At 42.7% G+C, this 25,612-nt stretch overlaps 2 protein-coding genes across 2 annotated transcripts in view; one reads left to right on the forward strand and one right to left on the reverse strand.

Annotated features, from left to right (window-relative positions):
* Positions 1-25,612, forward strand: part of ada2b (adenosine deaminase 2b) — a gene marked incomplete at its 5' end in the record, with an annotated part of 465,058 nt that overhangs the window by 329,465 nt on the left and 109,981 nt on the right. The window lies entirely within an intron of this gene.
* Positions 1-25,612, reverse strand: part of LOC306916759 (thyrotropin-releasing hormone-degrading ectoenzyme-like) — a gene marked incomplete at its 5' end in the record, with an annotated part of 250,604 nt that overhangs the window by 71,716 nt on the left and 153,276 nt on the right. Inside the window, one exon of the mRNA XM_079494774.1 lies at positions 18,786-18,952. Coding sequence (XP_079350900.1) covers positions 18,786-18,952 — 167 coding nt within the window. The remainder of the gene's footprint in view (positions 1-18,785; positions 18,953-25,612) is intronic.

Here is a 25,612-nt window from a genome sequence, read left to right on the forward strand (position 1 = left end):
GAGCGAGAGAGTGAGAGAGAGAGAAAGCATAGAAAGATAATCTATGACTTGATGCCAGGTTTGAGGCTGATTACACCTCCATTGACTTGTGTACAGGTATGTTGTGAAATAAACAACATACACGATGTGAAATACTGATCAGTGAGACTAGCCTCGGACAGACAGACAGACAGACAGACAGACAGACAGACAGACAGACAGACTGCAGATGTCTGGCCTCCTACGACCCGTTCCGTAAAAAGAGAACGAGGAAAAAGAGAACACAAAAGCGAGAGAAAGAGTGGAGGGGACAGAAACACCTGTGTGCCCTTCTGAAGCACCTCCATTAAACCAGCAGGAAAAGTTAATGTAAAAAACCCCAAACTGAATTTCACCAACGCTGATCGTTGTCTGCAAATGAAAAACGGCATAACCGGGGGCGCCTGGAAGGAGCAGCGGTATAAGTACCTTTCCACCCACCGTAGAGTGCTGTCTCTGTATAGGACAGCTAGTGGCTCTCAAACTTCAGGACCCCCACATTCATATGTATTTGGTCGCGGACCCCCATCTCCTACAGCAGGGGTCTGCAACAGGCGGCTCTAGAGCCGCTTGTGGCTCTAGAGCACACCCCTAGTGGCTCCCTTTAGCATTACAAAAGAATCGATGAACATTTATTTCTTCACTTTTTTTTCCCCAGTTATGGTTTCTGTAGGAAGCCAAACGTGACAAACATTCTTAAGTTTTCCAATTTTGTAAAAATGTGTGGAATAAATATTAAGTTTCAACACATATGTCAACTAAAATTTACGTCATAGCATGCGACACACCAGCTGAGAATGAGAGAGTGCTGTTGCAGAACTGCTGAAGAAAGTAGAAGAGAGAAAACAATCTTTTAAAAAGTGGATTGCATCTTCAAACTCCACCACTGCTGCTAGTTTCGTTGCAACGCCGGGAGATAATAAAGCTTGGCAAGACGCATTATAATGTGTAATTCTTTTTTGCGGCTCCAGATAGATTTTGAATTCATTTTTGGTCGAAAATGGCTCTTTCAACATCTTGGGTTGCCGACCCCTGTCCTACAGTCTGGGGAGGCGCAGCCTGTCAACAGGGGAATGTTCAATGGGAGGAGTAGGACAGAGCTTAAAGTACGTCCTCCCGGTGGGGGCTCCTCGCTGGAGTTGAGCCAGTATAGGGTACAACATCAGTGGCAAGCAGTGGGAATTAATTAGCGAGCATAACAACAACAAATGGGAGGGAAAAAAGGAAGATAATTTAGATAATTAGTCTAAAAAAAAGGAAAGTAACAAAAAAGACAAACAACTTAACTAAAACAAATCACCTCTATTGAGGGCACTCAGAAATAATACATCACTAAGAAAAAACATCTCTGATCAATGGCTACAAAAAACCCATTAAACAAAGGGAAAAGCAAAAACAACAATCTGTGGAAGGAACTGAGAAGAAAAAGTACAAATTCTCCTTTCTCCTCCTGCCAAAAACAGCCACCCCCATGAGCCCACATACAAAGTCTGTATGGCGCACCGAAAAAGGCAGATATACAAGCTCACAACGTGTCGCAGCTGCGACGCGTTGTGATCTTGTACATCTGCTGTTTCCAGTGTGCCACACCGCCACACGATTAAGCATATATATATACCAGGCTTAAGGGACAAGTGTTATTTTTTTTAGGAGGCGCACTGCAATCAGTCACCTCATTACCTGCACCGCTACACAGCCAATGTCCCACAGATTGATTTTTCCCAGTCAGCCAAATAAAAAGGCAGAAATCACATTTAAAAGTGTCAGAACAATCTATCTCGGAACCAAATGCAAACAATCCCATAGAGACCACAGAAAAGCACACACCTAACAGGGCTAAATAACCCTGAATGCTGACCTAAAACGCCGAACAAATAAGTCAGCCACTTATTCACTCTGCAAAGGAAAACGGACAAATCTCTGCCCTCTAGATATAGAAAAACAGATATAAAAAGAGCTGAGAGTTCCAGCCAGGGAACCTGGGCAAAAACACCAGCTGCTTTTAATACGGTTTCGTTTTTAGGGGATAGAAACGAAACCGTAGGGATAGAATGTTGCATGAGACGCTCTAATCGCTTGCATGTGACGTTCCAAAATGACAATCATCACTTTGCCTCTCAACAAAAACCTTGACGAAACCGTCACGACCAGCATATCGCCACCGATTCACCTGGAATAGGTACAAAAGCATCACATGGCATAAACGATTAGCCGTGGTCTGGATGTGATGAGTGGACCAATCTCATTCTGCCAGTTTATAAGATTACATTGGACTATACTGTTAAAAATGCCTGGACACACGGGACGGAACCAGTGTGAGGCACGGATATGGGCATTAACCCGACAAGCAGCAGGGAGCCGTATCACCTGATACCCCCTCCTCCGTCGTCACTACAGAGCACTGACCTTATCTTCTGCTCCCACTGAGCTCATGGATTAATTGCCTCACCACATGAAGCTAACAGCAGGTGTAGCACAGCCTTCCCACACTCTCCTGACTTGCAGTGCATTCTCTCTGTGTGTGTTCGTGCGTGCGTGCGTGCGTGCGTGCTGTGTTTCACCCAGGTGTTGTCTGCTCCGTTATAGAAATGACGTTTGGAGAAATAAGATTTAAAAGTTTCTCAGCTCAAAATATATACCGTATTTGTAAAAAAAAAGAAACAATGCTACACTACCATGTAATTGAATCACAAAACAATAAAACAAGATTACAACGTAATACATGTGAGATCTAATTCTCACAAACGCGATACATTAATCGTTTAAAAGCAGTGGTGGAAAGTCATTATTTACTCACAATCTGTTTTTCTACTTCGTTTTTATGATGACCAAACTGAAGTACACCAGCACACCTCTCAGAGGAAAACATTTTCCTTTTTACTCCACAACAAGTATTAGACATTAGACCATTTACAGGTTACTTAGATTCAGATCATTATTACAAAACATAGACAATTGAGCCCTATTTTACACTTAGCCAATTAAAAAAATAGCCGATCCATAAGCTCACAACTCATGGCATTGTGACATGTTGTGAACTTGTAGATCGGCTATACTTTTGAACGATTGTGCCAAATTTAGAAAATGTGGATGAGTATTTTTGCTTTTGGTACTTAACCCATTTTGGGCGGGAACCCCATTATGTTATAATTTAGCTATTGGAAAATAGCAGATCTACAAGCTCATAGCGCGCCACCGAGTGGCGCGCTACGAGCTTGTAGGTCTGCTATTTTTGAAAAATCGTGAACATATTTATTTCAGAAAACTGGAGGATTTAGAAGATTTTTTTTTAATTTCGAGGTCAGGCCTAAATGAGTTAAAAGTATATTTGGATGCCAATATTTGTTGCACCTTTTTTCAAGTTTAATACAGGACTTTTACTTTATAAAAGGACTTCTTCCACCTCTGTTTGAAAGTTTGTATCAGTTCTGAGGAAATCTGCAACAGCATCAATGAGCACAGTTTGCATCCATAAGCACTTTGTGGAATGAATCACTTTGCATTCTCATGTATGCTTGTCTGTGCTCGGGGCGATGATCTTAGAAAGTGTGACATTCAATGACACCCACAACTCCAGGGAAAGAAAGCAGCGATTTGCATGAATGCAGCTTAATTATACATGACATCGGGTTGAGTGGCCGGGAAATGAATGAATCTGCATAATATCCCTTCCCAACGTCTGGCTTCAGAGGAACTCAGAAGACAAACAAGGTTCTTTAAAAAAGCATTGAAATAGTTTCATTGAAGTACAGAAGATCACCTCAAGAAATTATTGCACACAGTATTGCGATATGAATTTAACAGAGTAAGTAAGTAAGTAAGTAAGTAATCTGTCCAACATCTGTAAACGTGCTGAACAACGTACGTCTTGGAGCAATACTGCACAAGCTGGCCAACACGCTTGGTGCTAAAGGCAGGGCCAACATCTACAAGACCCAGGCCAGGAGCATTATGGCATACTCCTGCCTAGCCTGGATGAATGCCTCTCCGACCACTCCACAAAAACCATTGGGGTAGATGAGGATCTTGCTCTACAGCAGTACGCCATAAGCAAGCTGAGTCATCGTTGCAGCAACAACTGTTCTCTACAAGATGCACACTCCCATGCTGTCCAGTGGACCTCAAAGCACTGCTACCCCAAGCTTACACAGCCGATTCGACCGTTATCATACCATTGAAAGGGCCCAGTATGGCCGTTATCACACCTTTCAATAGGGCCAGTATGGCCATACTGGCATACTCACCCGTGGCTGACGTGTCATTTCCAACTATTGTCGGCGCATGGAAACTATGGGGCTACTAATATATACTATTCTCCGCCGAGTCGGGTCTGGTGGCCTTCACAACGCTCGGCAACGTGGCTCAAGGCCACCAGACACGGCGCGCCTCCGTCAGGACATCAGTGACATTATCACCCTTCACAATAGGTGATAATGACATACTGAGACAGTGAGTATGCCAGTATGGCCATACTGGCCCTATTGAAAGGTGTGATAACGGCCATATACTGGCCCCTTTCAATGGTATGATAACGGTCGAATGGGGTGGCTCACACCACAGGTCGAATCACACGGAGGGTACTACAAGGCACACCCTGGAAACCCCCAAGTCAAACACCAAATGCCTTGACAGGAGCTTTCTCCACTCTGCTATTCTCCATATGCAGACCACGGCCATCTTATCTTACCATATACGTTAATGGCAAGGTGCTACCTAGGTGCAACTTCCCATTGGCAGCCCATTCATCCAAACAGAAAAGTCCTATCTGATTGTATTACACAACGTCAAACTCACCAACATTGCAGTTGTGCGAAAAGCTTGAATTATTCACTCACTCAGTGTTTGCTTCATAAAAATCCACTGTAGACATGTTATGAGTTACTTTCTGTCCTTGCAGGTGATTATTTTTTATATATAAGTGTTGCAGTTTGGAAGTGCTCGTTAGATATCACTTGACAGCCCTGCATAGCACCTGTTTTGAATTTGCACATAATGCAGGAGGCAGCAGGACATTGCTTTACTCAATAACATGGAACAGCCTTCCATGTGGTTCCTGCAGTTGTTGGGAGACATTACTTCAAGTAGTGTTCATGCCTTCAAAAAGAGGCTGAAGAAACACCTCCTCAGTATGTGACTGTTATCCCACAAAGCTTCAAGGACTTTTATTCATCCAATATTCATTTTGTATTTACCCCAGACTGAGTAGCTGCAGATCATTGATAGGCTCTATGAATATGATTTTTCTCAGAGCCTGTATCTGTTTAAGCTTAATAAAAAATAAAATAGTTTGAGGAGAGGAATTGCTGGTATTAGCCAAAGTGCGGGAGTCTGTCTCCGCTCCACAAAGCGCTATAGACCCCTTTGTAACATCACAGCACATAACCAGAATTGTCAACACACTGGGCCCAACTGTGTGTCTACTCTCGAGGTGAAGAAACGGTCTGCAATGGAGAAAATAATCATTTAAACTAAGCTGTAGATGTGAAATGATTAAATGAATGACTATTGAGCAACTGCATGACCCATTTATCCGCTGAAATGAGTACCGTACCGTAGGTTGTTTACCATAAAGCTGCGAGTGACCCACAATGGGTTGTCTCCATCTCGCCTCCTCCTCTGTGCCTGTCTGTCAGCGCTGCTATCGGAGCCGAGCTGCTGCGTGAGGCGCAGGATAACCGCGTCCGGACGGAGCTGTCCCCGATGGATGGTTGATGCATGGCATGTTGTTTACCTGTCTGTCTATCTGTCTGTCTACACAACTCCTAGAGAAGTGTTTCGCAAACACTGGTTTGGGGGAGCCATTTTTGGACTGAATTCATTCACGACTTTAACTTTATGTTATATGAGCTTGTTGGCCCGCTATTTAGGGGGGGGGGGGGGGGGGGGTTGACACTGTAGCATTAAAATAAACATGGGATGGAGCTACTGACTATGGGATGCCAGGTCAACCAATGAACCTGGCATCTGTCTAAAAAGCATGCTATTTAGGTTCCGACACCTCCCCTAGCTGTGTTAGCTAATCTGAGTGAGAGGGAGGGGTTGTAGGGTTGGTTAGATCAGGCTTTGAAGGTATGGGGGTGCCATACCTTTGGTTGCTTTGTAGGGCAACATCAGTGTTTTGTACTCTGTTCGAGCAGCAACTGGGAGCCAACGGAGGAAGCGGAGAAGGGGGGGAGTGGGGGAGACGTGAACATTTTGGCTGGTTGAAGACCGAGCGTGCTGCGGCATTCTGAATCATGTGGAGGGGCTTAAGTGCACAAGAGGGGCTTAAGTGCATTGAAACTCGATGCTCAATCAGAACATGCCAGAGTTGTGATGCTGCCGCTGTGAAATAGGAGTAACGCCTGCTGGCTTTCCCAAACTTTTTCAGCTCAAGGCACAAAAGAGCAATTTTAGAGTCTCCCCAGGACCCAAATTTCAATGTACAATATGAATTAACGACAAAAACCCTCAAAAATAGCAAAAATAGTATATCTGCTATCTGTCTCTGACAGGCCGGAAGGCTGAAGGCCGAAGAGTATGTTTATCGCTGCTGTCCATCCGTGCACGTGCGTGCATGTGCAGCAAATTTCTGGCACAGTTACCGATGGGTATAGAGGGTATGCGCATGCATAAAGTGAGTGGCAAAGTGAGTTTAACGTTGTTTATTACATGGCTTGGTTGAATGCTTGATTCTGATTGGTTTATCGCTGAATTCAGCGGTGAGTTATGTCTTGATAATGACCGCTCCGCTCTATAACAGACCTCTGCCTAATCAAACCCTCTGAGCACCAGCTGCGCGGCTGCGCCCCGCTTGATTTACTGCTGTTTCCAACATGACAGCCATGTAAACACACACACACAATGTTATTTACAGCTAAACATTGCTCTCAAAATAAATTTGAGCGAGAAATAGACAAAGCAGTACCCGGAAATGGATTCTATTTATTTGATCAACTCACTTCCTTGTTTTCCGACAGTGCTCCAGCCCTGCAGCTGGCCAGACGCAGCAAGCGGACACTTTTTTGTTGTGTTTTGGGCCAATGTATTAATTTATATTAGGTAGCCATGTAAGCGGGATAATATCTGGCTAGGTGGTCATTGTTGGGAGATAATTCACAGACAGGGTGATTAACCACCTCGGCTTCGCCTCGTTGGTTAAACTCCCTGTCGGTGAATTATCTCCCAGAAATGACCACCTAGCCAGATATTATCCCTTACTTAACGTCATGTAATTTCTGTTTGGATGTATGGGTTGTCAAGGCCAGAAAGTAGATTTTGCCACTCAGTAGCGTTCCTGCATAACTTCTGGGTATGATGATGTCACGTGCATATACCCTCTGTTAAAACCCATTCTTGGCGGGGACCCCTTTTGGTGTTAGCATTATGTTATGCTTTAGCTATTGAAAAATAGCAGATCTACAAGCTCATAGCGCGCCACCGAGTGGCGCACTACGAGCTTGTAGGTCTGCTATTTTTGAAAAATCGAAGAACCACTGACATAGAAACATAGCTTTTTCAGAAAACTGTCAGGATGTAGAAGACATTTTTAGAATCTGATCTCAGGTCAAAATGGGTTAAACCTTTAATGCACACTTCGAGCCCAAGGAAGAACCTCTGCCCCAAACACTGCAAAATATGACCCTCTGGCCGACAATAAGTCTCTCTGACCTACAGTAGTAATAGAAGAGGAACAACTAGCCTTGTAGTAGCGTTTCTATTAATATCTACTTCATAACTATGTTTGTCAGTTATATAATTCGCTTGACAAAAACGTCAGGTGTTTTGAAATCTCTAAACTTGAAGAGTTCTTATCCAACAAGGTCATAGCCACAATAATTATTCAATTTCTATCCGGACGCTCCCATGAAACACATCTCTCTCTCCTGCCCCAGAATGTGTGCGTTTTGCTGGGGCTGATGGCGGGTTGGGACGCACGCCTCTGGAACTCTAACAGACTCTGCTGGATATATAGGAGTGTATATGGAGAACATGCTCTGCTCTCTACACTACAGCATGCCTAACCATCTGCAAAAGGACAACTCTGAGAATGTGTTGGCAATTAGGACAGATTTCCCAACTTTGAGATGTTTTGATAACGGAGCCAGGAAAGGCCTGCAACCTGAACACGGAGTTGGGGAAGTTTCCTCTCCAAACTAGAGCAGTGTGGTACAAACAGTGGTGTGATCGCGACCCATTTTTTTTATGGGTTGCGAACCCATTATTGTGGGTTACAAGCAATATCGGTATCCCTTATTTTTTTCTCCTGTTTTGTTATTAAAAAGAAAAAAGAAAAAGGATCCTCCAGAATATGGATGATGGGGTTCAAGTGGTTAATGTAGTTGCAGGGAGGAGAGGACACTGGAGCAGGGAGGACATTTAGCCTTTTGATTTAAAGGAGCATGCAGTGATTTGGGTGATTTGGAAAACCACCCAGTCCGCCCCAGTAACAAAATGTGCACATGCACGCTCTACAGTGGGGGGGGAAGTGCAACAGGCCAACAGCATGTGCACCAAGGCCCGCCCCCACTCGATCATGATTGGAGGAAGGCCCCTCTCATCCTGATTGGATGACGGTTTTGCCACCCGCCACCAAAACTGAAACTAGGGTTTTTTGACCCCAGGGGCTCACTGGGGACAGGGAGGATTTCCTTATATGGTCAGCACACTCTATAGTAGGGAGGATTATCCAGAAAAAAAGAAAAAATAAGTGATATTTGAATTAAGTCAAATCACTGAATATACCTTTAAGTGATTTAAGTACTGAGTAAATGTAGGCTACTTAGGGGGGGGGGGGGGGGGGGGGGGGGGCACCAGCACAAATGGCTGTGATGGAACTTATGGCCTGCAAGTGTGTACGGACCTGCAAGCTTTCAGATTGCTCCTGCCTTGCCAACCAATTAAAGTGCACAGAAATGTACAAGCTACAAACCTGAAGTGAAACTGATTGATTATGTGATGATAATGATGAAGATGATGAATACTGAAGATTTTATATTGATATGACAGTGATGATTATGATGATGTTCATTGGTTAAACTGAGTGAAAGACAGATAATTCTTCATTTTTTCCCTCTGTATGACATGTTTTATTCAAAGAACGATTTTTCATTCTGTGAATCTATAGTTGGTGTCTTTGAAGGCTGATAACTGCAACTAAGCTACCACTTGAGAACTGGTATCATGTTGAAATATTATCTAGGGATATAGACCTTTTCAAAAAAACATGATAGCATTTGCCACCTTGAATGTCCCTCACTAGTGAAAATCCTGGTCTGGGCACAAAATAACACCTGGACCTCTTTGGTGGGGACGTAACAACTACAAATAACACCTGGACCTCTTTGGTGGGGACGTAACAACTACAAATAACACCTGGACCTCTTTGGTGGGGACGTAACAACTACAAATAACACCTGGACCTCTTTGGTGGGGACGTAACAACTACAAATAACACCTGGACCTCTTTGGTGGGGACGTAACAACTACAAATAACACCTGGACCTCTTTGGTGGGGACGTAACAACTACAAATAACACCTGGACCTCTTTGGTGGGGACGTAACTACAAATAACACCTGGACCTCTTTGGTGGGGACGTAACAACTACAAATAAATGTAAGAAAGCCTTCCAGTATGACATTCTCCTTTGAAGTCCAAAAAGTAGTAAGTACTTATTATGCAGATTCACACGTGTATAAAATGTATAAAAAAGTAGATCTACAAGCTCACAATGTGACGCATCACGACACATTGTGAGCTTGTGCATCTGCTATTTTTCAAATGTCCGAAATGCATATAGAGGGCAGAAGTGGATAATGTATATGTTTTGTAATAGTAATCCAAATATACAACTAGTAAACTAAAGTTTTTAAATAATTGTAGAGTTGAGTTAAAAGTATAATATTTGCCTCTGAGATGTAGTGGAGTAGAAGTATATTGAAAATTTTAAATACTCCAGTAAAGTACCTCAAAATTGTACATGCAGTACTTGAGTAAATGTAGGCTACTTAGTTACTTTACACAACTGAAGTCATGGCATCTTTCTCAGAGTAGGGCATTCACTTCTAGTAATTTTTACTAGTCGACTAGTTGCTTAATGCCCTATCTCAGAGTCATGATTCTGAGGAAGAAGCCGTAGACATCGAAACGTCAGTTCCCTGTTACTATCCCATTTACGCCTGACGTCGAGAAAAAAAAAAAAAAAGTCTTCTAAATCCTGGCAGTTTTCTGAAATACCTATGTTCCTACTGTATGTCAGCGGTGCTCAATATTTCATGTCAAGGCACCTTGGCCGGTAGCTCGAGTCTGACAGTGTGCCGCGGGCTCGACTCCCGATCCCGACGGCCTTTACTGCATGTCACTCACCCATCTCTCTCCCCCATTTCCTGTCAGCCTACCGTCTGTCCCTCTATAAAAAAAATAAAAATAAAGACGAAAGCCGAAAAAGAAAAAAAAACATAAAAAAAGGACCCCAAAAATTATAATGTAATCGGCTGCCGACCCCCATTTGAAAATATGTTGTTCCAGGGACCTCCCAGAAGCAATTAAAGGGTTGAGTTAAAAGCTTTCGCTCTGAAAGAATATAAAGATTTGCGACTTTTCAAAAATAGCAGATCTACAAGCTCATACAAGCTCATCTACACGCTGATAGCGCTCATCTACAAGCATCATCATCTACAAGCTCATAGCGCGGCACCGAGTGCCACGCTATGAGCTTGTAGATCTGCTTTTTTTCAATAGCTAAAGTATAACATAATGCTTAAAACACCAAAAGGGGTTCCCGTCCAGAATGGGCTATACTAGCATTGGTCCATCACTGAATTCAGTGGTGTGTTATATCTGAATAAACCCTGCTGAGCTCCATAACAGACGTAACTGTCTAATCAAAGGCTCAGAGCACCTGGCTCATATCAATCCGCGCTGCCTGCTTATACGCCGTATCCAATACGGCAGTCGTGTAAACAAACGCAGAATGCAATTTAGAGCACAAACATTGCTCTTAAGAATGTTTTTGGGAAATATCTTAAGCGAGGAATAGAGCTGTTGACGTCTGTTCCTGTGACCCATGGGATCCTGCAAATCAATGGAATAAAGACCCATCCGCTTCGCGTCTCCATCTAATCATCCTGTCGGGGCTTATTTCTCAACAATGACCAGCTCGCCATCAATGGGCTCTATGCACTGCACGCCCACAGCATTTTGGAAAGAACTTGGGCCCCTTCCCCAGTAGTCTGGGGTCCACCTATGCTTTCTATGGCATAGGCAGCTCCCGGCAGGATCCACCGGGAGAATCTAGACGCAGCTGCATGGAATGAGACTAATTAATTAGAGCGACAGAGAGAGAGAGGAGTGTGTGTGTGTACGGGTGTGCGTCAATTTAACAAAGGTGCAGACGATCAGAAATCAGCAGAGAGTGATCAACGTTTGCGCTACTCTATGCCGAATTGAAGTGAACTCGGTCCCAGACTTATTTTTCTGGGTTTCCGATGATACTTCCCACGTTCCCCAGTGACGTACTATAGGAAGCACCGGGGGGACATAGGACGTGACCCCCATGGGCCGCGAGCTGCACGAGAGGCTGCGAAGTTGCGCGATCCAAAATGGTCATGGTGACCTGATGAAGATCAAATAGAGCGAAACGTTGTCAGAATCCTCAATGAAGAAAGTCTTTTGTCCTCCCTATATGGTGCGCGGGCTCCATCCATCATCTACTAAACTCAGTGGTGTTGTAAGAAAACTACACAACGTTGACAGCTGTGAACTCTTTGGTTGAACCGTAAGTTTTTGTGTGATGAATCCTATAGCTTCAGTCTGTGCCGTCTTCTCTCAGTGTAAACAATGGTTTTGCACGTTTCATTAAGCTCTAAACATCGTCCATTAGCTCAATCTGAGCCCTATAAATGCTTTAGATAGCGTGCGTGTACGTGGAGTTTTTTGATATTCGATGACGTCCCAGCATGCGAGCTACCGGAGGCTAGCGACGGATAATAATAATAGTCACCAGTAAGACGGCTGAGGGCGGGGGCGCGTGCACGCATCCGCCTGGGTGACAGCAGACTGCTGGGCGAGCACTGGCGCTTTGGCATGGGGGGGTAAGATCTTAATTTTCGGGCCTGTTGAGAACTCTAGCTTTCGCCGGCTGCCGGGCGTGGCTGCACTAATAACTTTCGTCTAGAGTTTAAATGGACAGGTATCAGTCAAAATGGATGGATGGACGGGGAAGGATCAACATATGGAATGTCAGAACAGGTCAGCTCCATATATGGAGATCTAAGGGTTTGAGGTCAGATGTAGAGTTGCTGGCCAATATTGATGACATCAGGGATCTCCATATACGGGCTTAATATTGATGATGTCAGCGATCTCCATGCCATCCCTGATGATGTCACGTGATGTCACGTGCACGACCAACCAACACACTGATGGTACTACGGTATGTATGTATGCATGCATGTATGTATTAATATTAATGTTATTATGAAATTATAATGTACAATTTACATTCAATTATCATTACTAGCCCTTACCCGTTGTGAGATATTGCCCCTAATAAATTCATTATTAATCATTGTGTAAAATCGAAAAAAGGGCTTCGTTAAGACCTCCATATTATTATGGTCAATGCCTGTGTGAAAAGTGGGAGTGATTGGTGCAGGTGGTGAGGAGATACGGCGGTGTTTCTGACACACACACTCAGACATTGTCAGAATTATAGTATGATGATGATGGATACTGGTATTCGTTTTAAATGTTACATATTATTATATTAATGATATAAGATAATTCTATCAATATTCTATAATGAGTAGAATAGTACTATTAATAATATATGACATGACTAATAGTGTAATTAATGTACATACATCTGCATGTTCTTATTTGTGTTATATGATGTGCCTTGGCACTGTGTGCGTGCGGGCGTGTCAGAGAGCTGTTCCATAATTCATTCTTTCTTCCTCCATCACACAATTTATACCGTGTAAATCAGCCAGTGGTGCGCACGCGCACACGCACACACACACACACACACACACACACACACACACACACACACACACACACACACACACACACACACACACACACACACACACACACACACACACACACACACACACAGCTAAGACCTCTCAGGCTGCAACAGCTGGGCAACAGATTCTCTGTCTCTCTCTTTCTACAGTTAAACACAGTTAAACGTTTGACCGCCAGGATAAATTAATCTATCTATCACTCATTGCTAAGGTTTTATCGCGCGCAACCCTTATTTTGAAGAGCCAAATATCCGTAACCGGATGTTACAACGACAAAATGCTGTGTGTGGTGTCTTGACCAGTTGTTGTTCTCGGTCGGTGGTGAAAAAACCCGACCGCGAGTATCACAGCGCCTGCTGTCGGCCGTTGTAAAAACCTTGTTTTCACCAGAAACGACATTCATTGCACCGATTTGGAGATACAGGCCACTGAAAGCAGCACATGGAGTGCAAGTGGACGTGCGGCGCGCGCATCTTCAAAATGGCCGTGGCCACTGCATGTCCCACTTTGACTGTTATGCTAACGAGAGGCAGCTACCGATGCGATCCGATCAAAACATGGATTAAAGAATATAAACCTGGAAAACGTAGGCGTGGCGGGCTGCACGACTAATTTAATCCTACGGTTACTACGGTTCTGGCGGGCTCTGTGTTAAATGAGAGTAGAATATGAATATGTACGGAGGAAGGAAGGCACTGGAGCAACTCGGACAGTTTAAGCCCTTAATTTATTTACAGGGTACGTATGTATGTACTGTTATGTATGTATTTGGTTAAAATGGGTAAGGTTTTAAAAAGGCAAAAGCATGCTCTGTATGTATGTATGTATGTATGTATGTATGTATGTATGCATGTATGTATATATATATGTATGTACTTACGTATGTACGTATGTACGTACGTGCGTGCATGCGATCTTCCATTAAAGTCCAGTTAAAATGTTGTTTGATCTGACCTTCAATGTTTAAGATGTTAGACATTATTACTTTTCATTTTTTTAAAGCAGCATAGTCTGTGCTCTGGTTCTCTGTGTGGAAGGAATGCCCAGAGGCTAGAAAGTGGAGCCGGGGTGGCGGGGTGGAGGTCGATAGAATGGGTCAAACAGCATTTTTCTATGTTCAATACTCTATGTACTACGCACACCGGAGCAGTTGTGGAAAAAATACTCACGTTTTTGAGTGTTGCAGCCACTCCAAGGAACAGCAATGTGTGCCCCTTTGTCTGTCTGTCTGTTTAGAGTACCAACAGGGGACAAAGTGGCACTATTCAGTATTTTAGCCGTGACGTGAGCGCCCCCTCCAGAGATACTTCCGGGTCCTACTTTTGTGTCCCCATAGAGTTATACTGTGACGCTCCGTCGGACTAAATCTGAGACGAAAACAACCACGAAAGTCTCATTTTACCGCTTTCCTCGCAACAACAAAGCTGCTGCTCTCCCAAATCAGGCTGTGACAGGCCGTCTGCCCCACACGGAATACTATCGCCATTTTATTTCATTGTGTCAACTAAATCCTCATTAATTGCAAACTAGATTCAACATACTCAACCCTGCACACATTCTAAATATGCCCCCGAAATATTGTACTGAGCAAATGGACTGTTACCACCTTCAATAATAAGTCTTTATTGTCTCCAAGACTCCACATCATATATTTTCTTTGTCATGGACACTGTACAAAACATTAATAATTCTACTCGAGTTGGAAGCATTAAGACCCATTTTAACCCTCAATGGATCCCTTACTGAAAAATAACGTCATTGTAAAAAGATTCACGCGTTTAGATATTCTATTTACAATGAGATGCGGACGGGAGCTGGTGCAACTTGGACCCGGACGTAACGTAGCACTACAAAATGACGTCGGACTTAAATACTGAATTGAGCCTCACACTGTGCACAGGTGCATGATGGGAAGCTGAGTTTTCAGCAGCCATTGTGTGATTTTGGGTGCACACTCGCAGTACAGTATAGAGGACCCCCACATGGTAACTGTCATTTATCAACCGTTTCGAACACGGGGCAGGTCGGCGGAACCGATATCAGATCTACAAGCTTACAATGTGTCGCATCGCAAGCTTGTAGATCGGCCGAAATAGATATATTGTAAGTGGTTAATGTATGTCTTGTAGTTGCGACCGCAGGTCGCATTTACTATGAAATCGTACATTTTCCATCAGTCACTCAATATCCCCATACATGGGGATATTGATAAGCCCAGGTCCAGATAAGTCCAGGTCTCGTGACATCACGTGACATCATCAGGGATGATGTCATAGTAAATGCGACCTGCTGTCGCAATTAAGCCCATATATGGAGATCCCTGAAGTCATCAATATTGGCCAGCAACTCTACATCTGATCTCGAACCCTTAGATCTCCATATATGGATATATGTCAGAAACTGTTCTGACATTCCATATGTTGATCCTTCCCCATCCATCCTTCCTCTTCGATGTCTCCCTTTTGACTGATACCTGTCCATTCAAACTCTAGACGGGCCTGCCCCAAAGTTATTAGTGCAGCCGTGCCTGGCAGCCGGTGGAAACTATAGTTCTCAACAGGCCCGTAAATTAAGGCCCGGCCCTACCTGGACTCTCATCAAACCCTCTCAAGAGAATGTCCCCGCTACCACCGTTAGATCTCCATATATGGAGCTGACCTGTTCTGACAATCCATATGTTGATCTGATCTTCAAACCCTTTACACTCAGGACATGCTCCTTATATGGCCAGTACAGAAGTCATTCCATGTTGATCTGACCCCCCCATGCCAAAGCACCAGCGCTCGTCCAGCAGTCTGCCATCCATGAGGCGGATGCGTGCACGCTTCCCTTGCTTCTCGCCCCAGGCGTCTTACTGGTAATATTCAATCTACAAAGTAACTAGTAACTAAAGATTTAAAATAAATTATTTTTGCGCCGGGACCGTATATATACGGACCCCGCCGCTAGGGGACGCAGCCAAACGTATACTCCGTGTGGTTGAGCCCCACGGCATCTTTTTAACATTGGTCCGGTTGCTATGGCGGCTAGGGCGGCTGTGGCTCAGGAGGTAGAGCAGGTCGTCCAATGATCCATGGGTCGGCGGTTCGAATCCCGGCTCCTCCTGTCTACATGTCGAAGTGTCCTTGGGCAAGACACTGAACCCCAAATTGCTCCCGATGTGCTAGTTGGTACCTTGCATGGCTTCCGCCGCAATCGGTGTATGAATGTGTGTGTGAATGGGTGAATGTAATGCACAATCTATGTAAAGCGCCTTGGATAAAGGCGCTATATAAATGCACCATTTACCATTTATGGCAACGCCCCGTCACCACCAGCTATGGGACGTAAAATCTGATCACCGTTTACCTCGGCTACAAACAGGATTATCAAACCTCCTTATAAGTAGGGATGGGTATCTTTAGGAGTCCGGTATCGATTCCAGTTCTGCTTATCGATTCTGGTTCTTAACGGTTCCCTATTTCGGTTCCAAAATGTTATAAAATAACTTAAAGAGGTCAAATGTTTATTTACAAAAAACAAAAAAGCTCAATGTCAATTTAAGACATGTAATGAATAGTGTAACATCCTCTCCTTTATTCAACAGCTGAGCCATTTGTGGATAATAGTGAGCTATGTTTTCCTTATTTTAAATATAATATAGATATAATATCTATTCTGTATTTACCCAGGGCACTAGTGTTGTATAGGCTACTTCTCTTACTACTAACTACTGACTGACAACAACAAATAAAATAATGTCTGAGATCTGAGAGCAGCACACACACACACACACACACACACACACACACACACACACAACACAATTTAGGCATTTAGCAGACGCTCTTAATCCAGAGTGATTTACATTAAGCAATAACAAAGAATAAAAAAGCATAGCAATACATCAAATACATACAAAGTAGTTATCACGAGTCATACGTGTAAGCTAAGAGCGTAACAGTGGAAAATCTATATAATGAAACTATGCATATATATACACTATACAGTCCTATGTTTACATAAAATGCTATAAGTCTACATAAACTGCTCTCTAAGTCTACATAAAAATGCTATCTAAGTTGAGCCTTTTCATACGCCTGTAGGAGGTCGAGGCTATGTCAAGTACTACGGCAAGTGCTATGGGCTAAGATGGAGTCTGAAGAGGTGTGTTTTCAGACTCCGGCGGAAGATTGGGAGCGAATCAGTTCTGATTGCAATGGGAAGTGCATTCCATAGTTTTGGAGCCAGAAGGGAGAAGAGTTTGGGACGTGTGGAGCGTTGTCCCGGTGTTTCTAGGGAGGCTACTGCCAGCTTCCCTGCGTCGGCTGATCTGAGCACTCGGGAAGGTTTGTAGCGTGCGATCAGACTTGCGAGATATGGTAGTGCCATCATACCTTTGGTTGGTTTGAATGCCAGCATCAGAGTTTTGTACTCTGTGCGGGCAGTGACCGGGAGCCAATGGAGGGAGCGTAGAAGGGGAGTGACATGTGAGAATTTTGGTTGGTTGAAGACTAAGCGAGCTGCGGCAATTTGCATCAATTTGCATCAGGAGTTACAGTAGTCAAGTTTTGACATGACTGATGTCTGGATAAGGAGCTGGGCTGATTCCTGGGTGAGGAATGGTCTAATTCGTCGTATGCGCACGCACGCACGCACACACACAGGCACACGCACACACACGGCGCGTAGCGGGGATTAAATGATTGACTGGGCAAATTAGCTGATTGACTGGGAAAATTAGCAAATTAGCAGCTAATGGGGGGGGTGGATGGGGGGGGGCGGTAGCTCATCTCCGGCTGATAGGTGAGAACGTGTTTGCCGACGTGTTAATGGAGGGACCATTGAACATAAATTTGCATGCACAAGGGCTGCCAAAGTAGGCTAAAACAAGATTTGTGTAAAAAAATAAAAAAAAACACAAAATTATTTTTTGAGTTTTCTAAAATGGTCACAGAGCTTGTGAGCTTGTAGATCTGATATTTTGGAATAGCCAACGCTAAAATCGAAAACATGACGATCATGTATTGCCGTGACAAAAGAAACATGAACCATAATCACAAGAAAAACAATCTCTGGTCAGGCACCCAGCTTTGTTTGTTTGAACAGTACTGGTTCGAACAAAGCTCAAACTAGTAGTAGAATGGCAGCAACGTGCGTGCGTGCGTGCGTGCGTGCGTGCGTGCGTGCGTTGGATCTTGAAAACATAGACAGATAGATACCTTTCTTATCCCACGGGGGAACATCAGTAAACAGTAGACATAGAAGACACCCCAGTGGCTTATTAATCTACTGTCAGGCGGCATTTTGGATTCCCCATTTAAACACGAAGTGGCGACAGTAAGAAAAAAAAGATGGCCTGTTATTGAGATTGTAATATATTGCACACGGTAGAAGGTGAAATAGCAGCGTCTGCTGGGTCATTCATAGGAACAGCAGGCTGAACGAGAACCCGGAAGTGAGCTTCAATTGCAGCAAATGGGTTTTGCCCCATTTAACCATTTAGTTGCAGATTAAACTATCTTAAACTATATATCATCAGTGTGGTGTAAAGTAATAAATCAAAAGAAGTGAACAAAGTTTTGGCCTCGGAGGTTCAAAGATGGCCGATTTCATTTCGCCACAAAAGTGGCTTCAACGCGCTCTGTAGAAACCAATGGGGCTCGCTTTGTCCATATGTTTACAGTCTATGCGGGTTTCAACCTGCCTTTTCATTTTACAACATTTTTGATCTTATCTTTGAAAACAATCAGCAACATCAATAGTGTTAATTTACCTGTTGTCGCTCCGAGCTTCCTGACCATACAGGAAGTGCTCCTGTTGTACAGTGACGTGATTGGTGGATTCGTTCTTGCTGATGGTGACAACGGGGTATCCCATTTGACAAGTCCACTTGTCCATCACCTCGCTGATGTCGATGTCCAGCCCCTCTGAACGCATCGCCTGGGCAGGCAGACAGGCAGGCAGACAGGCAGACAGACAGACAGACAGACAGACAGACAGACAGACAGACAGACAGACAGACAGACAGACAGACAGACAGACAGACAGACAGACAGACAGACAGACAGACAAATAAGGATTGTTTGTTTATGCAAAGACATTGACAGGTTAAGAGAGAAACAGGAAGATATGCAACAAAGTATACTACTACAGTATGTCAGTTGCATTGATCCAAACCACAATCAATGCATTGATCGTTGAATTGATCGTGCTCTGAAAATTCACGTGGACAACGTGGTCCAGACGTCACTCACTCTGGATTAATTTGGTGGTGGTAACATTAGTGTTTCCTTGCAGTCAGTTGACGCTTCATATGTGTGTGACCAGATGCAGTGGTTTGAGACACAACGGGGCCATGGTCATTTTTCAGCTTTTTACATATTATGAAACTACAGAATGTAAGCTTTCATATGATATCGTTGCTGTCAGGAGGAAACCTCATAACTCAATTTTTTAGGTTTTTGATTATTTTTTTTGCATAAATCAGTGCTATTGAACACCCTTTACGTCTGAGTTGTTTAAAAAATATTGAACCAATGGAAAGTAGTAAAAAACGCTTTGGAGAAAACCTCTTAACTCCATTGGACCCTCAAACTGTCTGCTAAAGCAACTAACTCCACCACCGCTTCCCCTCTCATGCAAGTAATTGACAATATATAAACTCACAACACCATCTTTGATGGGGCAGTGTATTGCTTTGTTTTGAAAATATAAGGTTTTCTTAATTTCCTGAAAAATGAACAATTTGGAGTTAAGGTTTCTTCCCGACAGCAGAGATATATATTGTTCAATTAAATTAGAAAATATTTGAAGGAGATATGACCAAATGTCAAACTGCCATTCTCAGTTCATTTTGGGAACACAGTTCTTATTAGTACTGTGACAATGGCCCCCAGAAATTGGCATACCCCTACCGGGCTTAGGACCAAACACAACATAGTTTTTCCTCATCTCTAAGGCCTCCCATACATGAAATGGATTCTTGTATACAAATATTTTACTGTAATAGTGGTGAAATTGATATTTAAAGTCATACACCTCAAACTAAAAATACAGCCTGTCCGTCTGGGGGTTGATGCATATAAACTCATGTAGATTCACAATGGAAGCTCTGAGAGGTTTAAAATGTGGCATATTGGAAGCCAGGACATCCCTCTATATTCTAGAAAAATAATAATGTCAATATGTGAATGTAAATATGAGATATAGTCATTTGAACACATACCTACATTAGGCGAAAATGTAAATCTGTATAGTGTCTTCTTTACTTTGCAGTGACTCTGACATGGATTGTCATAGCAACACATATGAGGGCTTGTAGGAATGGTGTGGTTCTACTGTATCCAGCAATACCAATTGTGTAATTGTAGCTTGCATACTCGTGGAGTTATGGCACTAAACGTACATTGTGTCCCAAATGGGGGGAATAAAACAGTCCTAATGAAATCGACAGTATTAGTTAGTGTGGTTGCTCTAGGCAACACCAACACACTATTGTTCTCTGTCCGATATTTTTTGCCAGCAAGGTGCTTTTTGAGGGAGGTTTAATGGTTTTTTTTGTTCAATGTTTTTTTTGAAAACGCCATTGCCAATAAAGGGAACATTTGCGTCATAGTGTCTCTTTATTGTTAATGGCATTTAATGTGTTTACACCGTCTGTTTCACATCACCATTACATCACCTAATCAACATGAGTTAGACTTTAATATATTAGCCCCCCTCACTTCACACAGGTGTGATTTGTGTTAACTTTTGCACAACAGAAAAGTGAAGCTTTTATGCTTTTATGCTTCACACACTGTTGTCACTGTTGTCATGCTTCACATGACATCACAATATAGAATACAAACGGTAAGACGGAATTCAGTTCCCAGGTCCCTATATGCTTTGTGACTCACGTCAGTGCAACCACACTTGCAATTTCCCAGACTTGCACCTTTCTAGTTTTATTTTGACTTCACCAATGGTGGAATAATTATAACAAATTGACTTGAATAGAAGTTCCAAAATGTATGAAATCCCAAACTTGAGAAATTGTGAAAAGAATATTGCAGCTGTAACAATACTGCAGAGAAATGCAGGCCTACAATAGAACTACTATTATATAGCACAGACCTGGATGAGGGTGCTCAATGATCAATGTTATCCTCATAACAGCAAGTCATTAGTTACTGCGAGAGTCTAGCAAACACCAACTCAGGATTCCTGGATCTCTGCCCTCCACAATTTTCATTTTTTATTGTTTACTTTATTTAGAAAAGCAATGTACAGTAACTTTTCACATCCCTTATACAAAACAAACACAATCAATTCTCATATTTTCCCCATGTCCTGTGTCCCATGTCCTGTGTCCCTCTTAAGTTCTACCAGTATCCCCATTGTGTCCCTCTTAAGTTCTACTAGTATCCCCATGTCCTGTGTCCCATGTCCTGTGTCCCTCTTAAGTTCTACCAGTATCCCCATGTCCTGTGTCCCTCTTAAGTTCTACCAGTATCCCCATGTCCTGTGTCCCATGTCCTGTGTCCCTCTTAAGTTATACCAGTATCTCCATGTCCTGTGTCCCTCTTAAGTTCTACTAGTATCCCCATGTCCTGTGTCCCATGTCCTGTGTCCCTCTTAAGTTATACCAGTATCTCCATGTCCTGTGTCCCTCTTAAGTTCTACCAGTATCCCCATGTCCTGTGTCCCTCTTAAGTTCTACCAGTATCCCCATGTCCTGTGTCCCTCTTAAGTTCTACCAGTATCCCCATGTCCTGTGTCCCTCTTAAGTTCTACCAGTATCCCCATGTCCTGTGTCCCATGTCCTGTGTCCCTCTTAAGTTCTACCAGTATCCCCATGTCCTGTGTCCCTCTTAAGTTCTACCAGTATCCCCATGTCCTGTGTCCCTCTTAAGTTATACCAGTATCCCCATGTCCTGTGTCCCTCTTAAGTTATACCAGTATTAATAAGACTTATGGAACAATGCAATTAAAGTCATTCATTTCTGTAGGAGTTGATATCATTTTACATAATATTTTTTTACAGTATTTGTCTCCATCTGCTCTATCTGCATCGTGTTGCCTATATGGGTTTCTTCATAAACTGACACAGCAAATATTTTGGAATGTGAAAAGAGCAGATGAACCTTGTCAAGTCTAGTAGCTATTTAGCTAGCTGGAGTGACCTAACTTTAAGCTCCATTTAGTGTAACAGATCCTGTCCAGTAGCATAATAGAAAAGCCCAGACTCTGTTTCACCAGAATGGTTCATTAGTATCACTTGTAACAGCATGGTTACTGTGCACAGTACCTAACTATAGTAGTGTACGGTCGGACACAACATAGTTGATTGATGAATTCTGAACCTGAAGTATTTGTCTTTCTTTTCTTCTGTTTTTACCAGAATGGAGTGTGATGTACAAACATTGGATCCAAATATTTGTATCATCTGTGGTAAACATTTAGAAAAAGTAAAGAAACAAGATCCATAATGTCACAAACCCCAAAGCAGAAGACCTTCAACACATACTAAATGGTGCTCAACAGAGAGATGATGATGATGATGATGATGATGATGATGAAAACCCTGGCTCCAAATACAGAAAATATACTTTCCTTCAAATTAAAGATATCTTATCATGTATCATGTTGCTGAGCAAACTACACCAGTCAGAACAGCAAATGTTGAGAGTGAGAGTATGCCTGCACCATGCAGTCTCATCAAGAAGACTGAATAAGGTTGATAATAGTAACAGAGACAATGAGGAAGGTTGATTAAGTTGTATCGTCGGCTGTTCTTTTATTATATAAACATCATAAAAGCTACCTTAAACCTCTAAAGGAAATAAAGCAGCTGCCAGACAAAACAAAGAATCAGAACAGCAGACCAAATGTTCACCTATTTTAATTTAATTAAATGAAAGTGATGACACTAAACTAAGCGTTATGATGACATACTGAAGACACTGGTCCATGATTTTCTTCATCAATATATCTGAAGCTCTATACAGCTGTTTTTTGAGTGGTGTAAACCACTCCTACAACTGGCTTTGTTAGTCTGTCTGTCTGTCTGTGCTCAAAAAATGAGCACGGTTGCTATGGTCACCCAGTTCACACGGGTGTGATTTCATTACGTCAGACATTACGTCAGACCACAGCTGATCAGTCTATATAAGACCTTACACCACTCAGTTCACACGGGTGTGATTTTTCTTGGACGTGCAGCTTCTATCAGTGCATATCCCATGGGCACACTTTCAGAGCATACCACATCAGACCTTTCAGCTCAATCTACAATTCAAATTGTAATGTATGAGATTTTCCTTCAGTTTCCAGGATTTTCCTGTATTTAGACCATCATCACATCTTCCTCAGAGCTCAGTATGTCATTATAACTCCCAGTCAGAGGTTATATATTGTATGATATTTATCTTCATACGATCAGGTTACGAGAGCTTAGTGTTGGTATATGGAGCCAGGGTTTTATGAACATCAGCATCATTTCTCTGTTGAGCAACATTCAGTGTTGAAGGTCTTCTACTGCGGAGGTTTTGACATTATTGACCGTGTCACTTTCCTTTTTCTATTTGTATTTGGATGTTTTTTTAACCATGTTGTAATAGCGACCACACATCACATTTACTATGAAAACATAAATGTCCTGTCACTGTCAGTCAGTTAGTTATAGTCACCTTGTGACATCATCAGGGATGGAGATCCCTCATCAATATTAAGACCATATATAAGAATGCCCATATATGGAGATCCCTGATGTCATCAATATTGGCCAGCAACTCTACATCTGACCTCAAACCTCAAACCCTTAGATCTCCATAAATGGAGCTGACCTGTTCTGACATTCCATATTGTATGTTGATCTGACCCCATTAATCCCTGTATACTCAAGACACGCTCCATATATGGCCAGTACATAATTAATTCCATATGTTGATCTGACTCCCCATGCCAAAGCGCCAGCGCTCGCCCAGCAGTCTGCTGTCACCCAGGCTGATGCATGCATGTGACCTCGCCCTTTTCTCGCCCTAAGGTCTACAGTGTCAGGGTTCTACTATTGTCAATGGCTACTGGACATGCTCTGTTAGTATGTTACACTAAATGGAACTTAAAGCTAGGTCAGATAGCTACTTGATTTGCCATTATTCCAAATATATATCCTTTTCATATTCCAAAATATTTGCAATGATTTACATTTTATGAAGAAAGCCATAGGCAATACAATGCAGATGCGGTGAAGCTAAATACAACTTTACCTTAAGCAAACATGTTAAATGATTATATCAACTCTACATGAATGAATGACTTGCTGGTATGAGGATAACATTGAGCATTGAGCTTGGTTTCCCCTCATCCAGGTGTGCTAAATAATAGTTAGGTAGTTCTATTGTAGGGCTGCATTTCTCTCTGTAGCCTACTATTGTTGAAGCTGCATATATACTTATATATACACAATTTCTCATTTGTGACATTTCATATATTTTAGGGACTTCTACTCAAGTGAATTTGTTATAATTTCACCACCCTTGCATAAGTGAAGTCAAAATAAAACGAATCTGTTTGATACTGTAGATTTCATTAGGACTGCTTTATTTCCTCCCATTTGGGAAACCATATACGTTTAGTGCCATAACTCCACAAGTATTCAAGCTACAGTTACACAATTGGTATTGCTCGATTCAGCAGAACCACACCTTCCATACAAGCCCTCATATGTGTTGCTATGACAATCCATGTCAGAGTCACTACAAAGTAAAGAAGACACTCTACATAGATTTACATTTCCGCCTATTGTAGGTATGTGTTCAAATGTCTATATCTCATATTTACATTCACATATTGACATTATTCGTTTTCTAGAATGTAGAGGGATGTCCTGGCTTCAGGTATGCCAAGTTGTAAACCTCTCAGAGCTTCCATTGTGAATCTACATGAGTTTATATGCCTTAATCCCCAGACAGACAGGCTGTATTTTTACTTTGGGGTGTATAACTTTAAATATCAATTTCACCACTTTTGCAGTAAAATATTTTTATACAAGAATCCATTTCATGTATGGGAGGCCTTAGAGATGAGGAAAAACTATGTTGTGTTTGGTCCTAAGCCCGGTAGGGGTATCTCGAAAACTAAAGCACTTTTTGACTGTTCGTCACAGGACTATATATGATGCAATATTAAACAGGTCTATGGGGATTTAGAATGGGGGCGGGGGGGGGGGGTGTACGTGACCCAGGTAGGAGGCATAAATTACGTCAGACTTTGGTGCTCTCTGCCGCCTTTTCCAGAGTTTTGTGAGTCTCCCTCATCCAGAAAAGGTTGAGAACCACAGGCTTAATGAGCAGTTTTTGTATAAAGGTGTGACTCGTGTCTGTAAATCTAAATGAACAGAGAGAGAGAGAGAGCGAGAGAGAGGTCCATTATGTCAGCTCTCCTCTCTCTCGCTCTCTATTTATAGTGTTTTCCTCTCTCAGTTCCTTCCCTTTAATTACAGCTTCCTCTCTCATTCTCACTCTGTTCCTGTTGTTCTCCCGTCATCACATTTCCCTCTCTCTCTCTCTCTCTCTCCCTCTCTCTCTCTCTCTCCCCCTCATTAGCAGGGTTTAACCA

Source organism: Electrona antarctica, assembly GCF_951216825.1.
Source record: "Electrona antarctica genome assembly, chromosome: 23".
NCBI classification, from domain to species: domain Eukaryota; kingdom Metazoa; phylum Chordata; class Actinopteri; order Myctophiformes; family Myctophidae; genus Electrona; species Electrona antarctica.